The sequence below is a fragment of the Austrofundulus limnaeus genome, unplaced genomic scaffold (genome assembly GCF_001266775.1).
Source record: "Austrofundulus limnaeus strain Quisiro unplaced genomic scaffold, Austrofundulus_limnaeus-1.0 Scaffold4, whole genome shotgun sequence".
NCBI lineage: Eukaryota > Metazoa > Chordata > Actinopteri > Cyprinodontiformes > Rivulidae > Austrofundulus > Austrofundulus limnaeus.
Genome location: NW_013952406.1, coordinates 5655091 through 5664889, shown reverse-complemented (window position 1 = coordinate 5664889; position 9799 = coordinate 5655091). Strand labels below are relative to the sequence as shown.

At 41.8% G+C, this 9799-nt stretch overlaps 1 protein-coding gene across 3 annotated transcripts in view; it reads right to left on the bottom strand.

Annotated features, from left to right (window-relative positions):
• Positions 1–9799, bottom strand: part of adgrl1a (adhesion G protein-coupled receptor L1a) — a 91676-nt gene that overhangs the window by 9433 nt on the left and 72444 nt on the right. For 2 of the 3 annotated variants that reach the window (XM_014024634.1, XM_014024639.1), the window contains 11 exons: positions 9471–9764; positions 8055–8158; positions 6429–6614; positions 6224–6262; positions 3784–3964; positions 3458–3580; positions 2390–2598; positions 2141–2314; positions 1330–1533; positions 681–901; positions 318–384 (listed from right to left, as the gene is read on the bottom strand). In XM_014024634.1, coding sequence (XP_013880088.1) covers positions 318–384; positions 681–901; positions 1330–1533; positions 2141–2314; positions 2390–2598; positions 3458–3580; positions 3784–3964; positions 6224–6262; positions 6429–6614; positions 8055–8158; positions 9471–9764 — 1802 coding nt within the window. Of the gene's footprint in view, positions 1–317; positions 385–680; positions 902–1329; positions 1536–2139; positions 2315–2389; positions 2599–3457; positions 3581–3783; positions 3965–6223; positions 6263–6428; positions 6615–8054; positions 8159–9470; positions 9765–9799 lie in introns of all 3 variants that reach the window. The other variant, XM_014024646.1, reaches the window with a different exon arrangement.

Genomic DNA, 9799 nt, shown 5'->3' with positions numbered 1-9799 from the left:
ATACTTTAAGACTTTTACTCAATTAATATTCTTAAAGAAGACTTTAACTKTTACCAAAGTCATTTTTTGGTAAGATACTTGTACTTTTACTCAAGTATCACTTTGTGGTACTTTATACAACACTGGGTAAATACATATAAATATATATATATAAAATATACATATAATATAAACTGTACATATAAACTCATATTTGTTGTCAGGAAATGTTCAATTTGGACCGTTATTACTAAAAAGAAAATAAAGCAACTTTTGGTTTGACTGAGGGATAATAAAAGCACGAGAGGAAGAAATAACACTATTAGACAAGCTAATACCATAATAACAAATGAAACAGGTCCAATGAAGCTCCAGATGAAGTAGTTATCTACTCGCAGCCAGCATCTGGAGTGGCACAAAGGAGAGAGGACAGTCATATACAACTTAGCAAAGGCACACACACACACACACACACACACTCGCATACATTCAGGCAGACATGTGCACATTACATCCCTGTCTCTAAGGATTATCTTATGAAGGCTAATCATCAGGCTTTTGCTAAGAGTGTTCAGAAAACCCAGTCTGTAGGGAGGCACAAGAGCCATTCGCACAGCCCTGCGTATTACATTTCCAGCTGGGGGAATAACATAATCCTACTTCTCAATCTGCAGGTGCAAAAGGCCTGTTTTCACACGTACGCTTTCTTGGTCCCATAGCTCCTGTAGTCTATGGCTGCGGAGATGCCCACCACCAGAGCGGGGAAGCAGTAGCCGCACAGATAGTAGTACTTTTTGCGTGAGTACTCGCTCTCAAAGACCTCCACGAGCATGAGATAGAGCTGCACACCCTCCAGACACATCCAGGAGAAGGCAGCCAAGAAGAAGAAATGAAGAAGGCCAGCAAAGATTGGACAGGCAATCTGAGGGTGGCAGTCAGGGACAGAGCCGAGAGAAGAGAAGAGGAGGAAACATTAAGATGAAAAAGGAGAAACCGTTAAGTTTAAGGCATGTAACCAAGTGAAACTCAGGAGAGAACAGAACAGAGTAACTAGGTAGTAGTACAGTACTGAACATTAAACGGGGGGAAAAAATGAAAAGCCGCCCCCAGGGTGACTGGTTCTGTGCACATTATTGAGTTGTAAAATATTACTTATAATGCAGTAAAGGTTTTTATATAGTAAAACAATGACACAATGCATCAGTTTCACAGCAGTCACTAAAAAAGTTTTAAAGGTCTTATGTTAATGTCAAGTGAGAAAACAAAAAAAAAAGACAACCCTGACCTTCTTTAGTGCATACGCCTAACACGAGCAGGTACATTTGTCATCTTATAGGTTTAAAAACTCACATGGTATTCCGTCTTGTCGATCCCTATGAGGAAGAGCAGCTCCGCAATGAAGAGGTTTATGCAGAGATTCTTGTGGATTGTGTTGCGGTCGGTCTGCAGACCCCGCAGGAAGCAGAAAGTGGAGATGCAGATGGCCAGACACACTAGGGAGATCACAATGCCCACCCAGGTGATCACAAAAAGGATCAGTTCGTGCATCCGGTCCTGTGATTACGGTTTAAGAAGTGATGGGTAAAAAAAAAAGGGGGGGGGGGGGTTTGAAAGTGGAAAAAAAAAAGGATACAACCCACCAGCCTCAGCAAAAAATCAAAACAAAGAAAAACCAGACAAATGTAGAAGGAAAAAATAGGACAGAGGATGAAGAATAGTGGGATGGGAGATAAGCAGCAGAAACAAAAGACGAATGAATGAAACAAGGGGGAGGAGAAAGAAAGAGCCAAATTGCTTTATTTAATATTTGTAAATATATGCAAGGAGCTAAAGTGTGAAGACAAGAGACAAGACATCCTGAAAAGAAAAATAATCCATGGCATTTTAATTCATGTGAATGTCAGCTAGAAGTAGTGGGACATGAATTTGTAAGCCGGTACCTCCTTGAATGTCAGCGTGAAAGGAGGAAAAGAGAAAATTCAAAAACAAAGAGCTTGTCAGCCTTGAGAGAGAACACTTATTGTGCGTGTGAGCGTGCGTGCGTGTGTGTCTGCGAGGGGTGTGCGACGGAGCACTCGCCAACGCTCACGCGAACAAATGTCTGCATAAATTACACCACTTCCATTTTAAATGCGAGCCTGCCACGCCCGTGTTTACTTACGTCGGACTCGTGGTGAGCCATGAGCACGGCGAAGTTGGTGAGGTGGCTGCAGGAGCAGGTGGTGTGTGTGCTGTTGGTCTCCAGCAGCTTGCAGCCCTGCGACGACCACTGGCCCGTCATGGAGCGCTCGGGGTAGTTCCAAAAGGAGCAATTCGGAGTGTAATAATTCTCCATCTGCAGACACGAAGGACAAGATGGAGGCAAACCGCCTCGGACGTTCGTTTAAAGTGTGCATGTGAAATAAGTTACCTGAAGATGTTTGAGTGTAAAGATCACGGGCTGAGTGAGAAACACTCTGCTGGACTCTTTGTTGATGGCGGCGGCGATCACGTGCGAGTTGACGGCCAGGCTTTTCCTCTCCAAGCTCGGCCCGTCCGTTTCCATCTTCACTGTCGCGTTCTCCGTGGACAGGAAAGATCCCAAATTCTTGTACAAAATGAACACCACTTTTACTTGTCCTGCAAAGCGAGCAGAGCCCCCAAAAACAGATCGGGAGAAACAACAGGAGATGAGAGGATCAATAATGAATGGTGAGAAAAAGGCAGTTGTGACACGAAAAGAGAACTCTAGATAAAATGGTACACGGGGGAGCGGGGGGGACGTGGAACGAGGAGAACGCAGAAATGAGGGCATAATGTGGTAATGGCAGCAGAGACGGAGAGCAGAAAGTGACAGGGTGAGTGAAAGGGAGACGGAGAGAGAGAGTTAGTGAAGGTTAGAATGATGGTAAGCACCGTTTCATTTTGACTGCTGGAAGAGAGCGAGATTTAATGTGGAGGGCAATGGAACATTCATCCCTCAAGCATTCACAGATCTCTTATTATTCCATATGAATATTTCATGTGGGTTTGTTTCAATCATTCTAATCTCGTTCCCACTGCAGAGCCRAGCAGAGGCAGAAAACAGAGGAGGGAAGGGATGAGGGACCACTGAAAGAGGAGGGAAGCGAGCGAGGATGACAGAGGGGGGTGGGGGGGGGGGTTTGGAAATTGGAAACAAGAGAGATGTGACAGTGGGATAAGATGGTGGAAAGTCTGAGCGAGGGAACGGGGGGAAAAGAGGAGCGAGGGAGTGCTGAGATTGCTCTGTCAGACTGGGGCCGATTGTAATCTACACGCCTCTCCAGCTATTCTATTAAGACTGCTGTTAAGAAACCATCAAGAAAAGAAATTGTCTCAGCGCTTTTGTTAATCTGATTAGGCTATTATTATGAACCAATAACTTAGTCAACTGCATGCAGATTGTTTTAGGCTCGAGCAAAGATGCAAATGAGAGCGGAAGTGAGGGCGGAGTTTTTACGGGGAGGTGGGGGCTGACCGTTGCGACTGTACTGTTTGATGGTGGAGGCTGAGAGCTGGATGGTGCTGTCGCTGGCGTAGTTCTGAGGAAAGGACAAGTCCTGCAGCTCCATCTCCGTGTTGACGACGTGCACCTCCAGATCTGGTGGAAAAACAATTGGCATGCGGTTTTATTATACTTTTATGTTATTATAGATGCAAAAAAAATAAAATTAAAAAATAAAAATAAAAAATAAAAAAAACACCCAGGAGGGAAATTAGAGTCGTAATCTGGAGGAAAAWGTTTCACTTGGTGTCCTAAACAGCGCTCTGTCAAAATTAAAACCTTTATTACTGCATCCTTACCAACACTGGGGGCTCGGTCTGAAAAGCGATTGCCATACATGTTGTTGGCCAACAGGAAGGCTGCTTTTTCCAGGACGTCTAGTAACATGGTGGCAGTGTGAGCCTGCTCTGTGCTGTTCATGTCCTGCCATGACTCCAGAGACTCAGGGCGGAGCAAGTTGTCCACGGTCTGGACCACCGCCTGGCACAGGCACAAACAGAGGACTTTAAACTATAGAGAACTGTGCAAAAATCTTGATTCATCTTTTTTTTGATAGTTTGATTCCAAAGAATGAAAATAAACTGTCAAAAATGAAGAAATGATTTATGTTTCTTTAGATAAATGTATAAAAAATAGCAAAGATCACAGTTTGGTTTACATAAAATTGAGTTTTGGTGATTCCTGAAGAGCTGAAAGCTGAAACCTTGTCACGCAACAGACAAGGATGATGTGTCTTTCAGGTTCTCTGTCACGTCTTTGTTTATTTGCAACTTTCAGATGCAGCTCATCAGCTGGAGCTAGATTTTCAAGCCTGACATGTCTTCTTTTGTCTTTCACGTGTCCACTTCCTTCATGTTTCAGCAAAGAAAACAGAACAATATGCCGTCAGGCTTGGATACAAAAACTGGAAAGACGAGAGGAAAAAGCTGCCAATGTCCAAAGAGAAACTGTGAAAGATTTTCAGAAAGCACAAATACCTGCTGAGCGTGACAGCTTCAAAATATTTCAACAAATAAATAAAAATGGCTGCTTAAAAGCAAACTGTAATTAAATTAGGAGCAATTTAAACTTTTCACACCAAATGGTTATTTTAGGAAACGCCTAACAAAGAGAAACATAATAAATGCGAAAAAGTACAAGAAAGCAAGAAATCAACATTTTACTGTAGAAAACGCACATGTGGTTAAAAATAAGATGGGGATTTTTAATAGATTAAATCTAAATTATTTAGTTTTTAAGTGGCATTTGGSAAGTATTCTTTGGACTTTTACCCAAATAGATGTGCGGTAAGGGGAAGGTCATCATCAAATACAAATGCATTGCCACAGCACAAAACAACATGCTCTGAACAGAACAGTAATTATTATTACTTATTCGATTTGCGTCACTTAACATCTAATTCTGTGAGTCCAAATCTGGTTGACTAATTACCAGACACCKTTTCATTAACACTTTATTTTTTAACAGCCTGTACTTGGTTTACAGGAMGTGTTGTTGGCCATTAATTAGCCACCATTTATTATCACTTTGCTCCTGATTTTGTTCATGGCTGTTTTKGTAATGGTTCATTTTATGTGCTGCGTTTTAAAGCACAAACATAATCAATGAGGACTTTAATGTACAAAGTCAACCATAATTACAGTTTCCTGGAAACTCCGTATTCTCTTGCTATACATGTATTAATATGCTATGTCAGACATATTACCATTCTATTTCACACTTGCAATTCATTTAATGGCAATTTTGATGGTTGTATCAGCTATCCAATTTATTGGAGTAGCCTGCTTGATGAATCATGTAATTCTCTTGCTCAGACCTCTCAAAATGAGGGATTGACTGCTGTGTGAATTAAAGAGCATTGCTGTTAAGAAAATGAATTGAGCATCACAATGCTCTCCACTCGCTACAGAAGCAAACGACTGAGGGTGTTTGTACTTTATCCTTGGATCAGTGGTTATTATACTAAGCTACCTTGCAGCAAGTGACATAAAATAACGGCCCGCTAACATTCTCCGCAGCATGTTTTACATTCATCTTGCACCAGCTGAGATCACGAGATGTGGGGGGTCATATTACACTATGATGCAAAGAGGTCAAGACACATAAAAGACTGCATGCTGCAGAGTGCTGCATTTCACCGCCACAAAGAAACGGACACAAAGCCTTTTCATGATATTAGATAAGAGCTCTGCCAGAGCCACAGATATTGCACATATATTGAAAAAGCGCAAGAGTGTCATAAGACAAACTGTTGCTTTTCATAGTATAGYCAAATTAGATTTTCTCGGAGCGACAGATAATGTATCTTATTGTGCAACATGATGAGGCCGAGGCTGAGATTCTACATTTACTCTTCACTTTATCACTGTGTAGCAACCCCAAGATTATGTTGCAAACAGATGACTTCTTTATTAGCTGAATCTATGTTTCACATATTCAGAATGCACACCATGTGCRATTGAAAAACAATAAATCAGCCATGTCTAAATTGGGAAATAAATATTTAAAATGTGTGTATAATGTCTGCCTGGAGCAAGTCCAAATCTTTCTCCAGCCGTCCTTCAGCACAAACAAGAAGTGTTGATTCTTAAGGCAGTATCAATAAAAGTCTGTGGATACTAAGCTAAATAAATATCAACCACAAACCTAGTCTGTTTGAGAATTTCTCTTGCCAAAGTTATTCTAAAGTCACAGAACAATCCAGACATGTAAAGCAGGCAGATAAAAGAAGAAAGCTACCTGGATGAATGCCCGACATGTCTGCTCTCGCTTCTGGAACTGGAAAGGAGAAAACAAAGACTGGAATTATTCAACTAAACAAAAAAAATTGGTTCATATGGACCGGAAAGACTTAAATTCAACCACAAGTTTGTTTTCTAACTCTTAGTCCAAACATACAGGAGTATTATGTGTGTAATTAAAGCAGATTTATATTTTCTTGTACCTTGTTGTAGTTTCGACCTGCTGACTCCTTTTTTCCAGGCCTTAGGGTTTGAAGTTGAGCATCCAGCACATCCAACAACTGCTCAATCAGTCGGACAGAAGAGATAACATCTCCTGCTTGGATCCGGCTTCTTGTGTGGTTCACCAGTTCACCGGCTATATTAGCAGCATTCTCTCCGCTTTTTATCTGCAAAATTTGCATAACAGAGTGCAAATATAAGAAAAGTGTCTTTTATTAGAAAACATATGGCCCATTTCTTAATGCTTCTTCTCTTAATGGAATTYCAACCGCACCATGTTCACATGCATGTTTACTTACAAAAATTGAGACGCGCTAGGAAAAAATAATCTTAAAAATTGTGTGTTGACATTTTCATTTTCCCTTTTTTATTGTTTGCCCCTTTTTTTGTATTTTTGTAAGCAAAGATTKTCTGTGCAGAACCCGTCATGAAGTTTTATCATCCTTAGCTCTTTTGCACTTGCAAATTGCAACCTTGCAAACTCGCAATTGCAATTGATTTTTGCCAAAAGGAGAGTTTATAATTGGATCCTTCCCCAGCTGCTTCTTTTTCAGAGTGATGCTACATACTCTAAAGCATGCACGTATTTAAAAAAATACTCAAGAAATCTGGAGAACTGCAAGTGAGGCTAAATGATTACAAACAGCTACCTAGTTATTTCGATGAGTATTGGTAAGAACAGAAGCTGGAAGTTTTCTGACTGTGTAAATTAGCCACACCTTGATGCTTGTTCTTCAAACAAAGACCACAGTGTTCAAATGCTGCATGACTATATTACATTTTTACTGTCTTAAACAGGGGCGGTTCTAGGGGCGGGGCCACAGGGGCATTAGCTCCAGCTGAAATCTGATTGGCCCCCTGAAGTGCCCCTGTACTGTCACTCATCTGTCCTTTGCCCAATAGTGATGATGCTGGGTGCAGTTTCATGTTCAAACACTAGAGGTGCTAATGAGTCAAATAGGAAAGTCTGGCATGAACTTAAAAACTTATAGTTAAACTTATAGACGTTGTCTTCTTTTCTAGAGATTTGAACAATCCTGCAGGAAACGTCTTTCCAGCCACAAACAATGGCTGAATTTTCTTACATGCTGTGTGTTTGAGAGTATTTGATCTATGTACAGTAAAATTGCATGTAAAACTTGTAAGGAGAATATACATGCAAGATTTTTTTAAATTTCATTACAAGTGTTTGAATACATGTGACTGGTTAAATGTATTCACCATACAAAAATCAGAGATTTGTATACAAAGATGTTAAATAAATACTTGGCCCCTCTAAAAATATTGTGGCCCCTTAATGGCCCCATATTCAAAAAAATCCTAGATCCACCACTGGTCTTAAATCAAAGAGAAAACTACTAAAAATATGTTAGCAGAGCTCTTCAAGAGCCTGATTTAAAAATATTTTAGCCTAACTGTAATCTAACTGCAATAGTGGAAAAAATMGAGGTAATTAAGCACCAGGAGCGCATGCCTGGTAATAAAAGATCTCTATTTTAATCAAGACAGCCTTAGAGGTATGTTAATGTCCTATTGTAGGTGGACGGGGAGGCTGGGCAGGGCAGTGGGGCAGAGGAAAGGGACGGACCCAAGGCTCCGGGTCTCACCTTCTGTGCCACCTGGTTGACCCATGGGGAGGTGCAGTTACTCAGGTCAGGACCCCGCAGGTTCCAAATGACCTGATCCGTCAAGCACTGGAACGAGGCAATGCCTGGAGGAAAGCAGGAGCAGAGAAGCGGGGTGAGCGATAATAAGCATTAGGTGTCTGCAATTAAAAGGGGACAGCATGAAGAAGACGGATGAGCACACAAAGTGCGGTGGTTTTAACCTAAATTAAATGGAATACATTTACAAAATGTAATGTACTTAAAGTGTTTGAAGATAAAAAAGAAAGAAGAAGGAGGAGGGAAGTAGAATAAAACTGTGAAAGAAAATGAGCCTGAAATGAGAAAAAAAAAAAGGTTAAATAACAGGTTAGGCTTTGAGTGTGAGAGGAAAGAATGATGAAGAGGGGGTGCACTGTACTTTAATACAGTATATCACATAACATTTATTCTCTGCACACAGTCACGCAAAAAGACATCGGGTATGATCCCCCTCTGTCAAATAAAGACACCTGAATGAAAGCGCCTTCCATCAAACCTCATTTCCAGTTGGGTTTTTTTGTTCAGTAGGAGGGTTCAGATAAAGGACACCATGCAGGGATAAAACTGAGGGTGTAGGGGGGGGGGGTGTTATGTGCCTCTGTCTACACAAATACCCAACATCAAGTCACAGAGACAAGACGGCAGAAGAGAGAACGAGGACATCAGAGGAGAAAGAGGGAAGGAGGAGAAGCACAGATGAGAGAGAAAATGCGGCGCTGATTCACAGTCATAGAGCGATCATAGCAGATGTGGCTTTGTTTCAACCCCCTCCTCCCTTTTCACTCACTCCCAATGATTTCTTTTTTCCTCTTCAACTTTTCTTTATGCTCACCTTTCTCGACCATGGAATGGATTTGAAAGCTTTGCAAAGAAGAGCAATTAAGGCAGCCGCTAATTTAACACACAAACGACACAAAGAAACAGCAAAAAAAAGGGGGGCTTTAGGGAGAGATAGAGGGAGATATATATTTTTTTCTGTGACTAAAGAGTTTTTCTTTCATTTTTATGTCTGAATGTTTAGGACCATGGCAGCGAGCACGACGGGAAGCAAAGCCTGTGTTTGTGGCCTTTCATTTCAATATTTGCCACTTTCAATCAGCTCTTTTTCTGTGGGAGATGAGTCTGTCGTTTGTGGAGGATGAGCTTTTATCTGCAAGTCCTCAGAGACTGTGCCCACTACTGGGACCAACGCAGGGATAGAAGCAGACAACAGTGGAAATAAAAAAAGGAGCAGAAGAACACAAACATACAGACTATGTGAGTCTGTGCACTGATCTGCTTTTCAAAGATCCACATGGATGGAGGATTTGTGTTACGGGGACAATTGAAATACAGATGTTGTTAGTTTCATGGAGCAGACAATACTCAGACCCTTACCTAGAGATCCTTTGGGACATGGACGATCCACTGTTTCTCCTCGTTGGGTGGTGGGCCACTGGATGCCACGGACCAGCTTAGCCTCACAAAAATGTCGTTCTGGGTTTTGTGGAGGGCGAGGTGTGCGACGAGTGACAGGCACGGTGGCTGTGATTGGACGCAGATCTAGATGCTTGTTGATGGGGCCAATTGGTCGTGAGGTGGGAGCAAGAGGGCGGACAGTGGAGGGACTGGCACTGGAGGTGAACGGCCTTGATGGAGGAGTGGTGGTCACTTGGGTAGTGGTCAGAGGCCCTGAGGTAGAGAGAGAGAGAGAGAGAGAGAGAGAG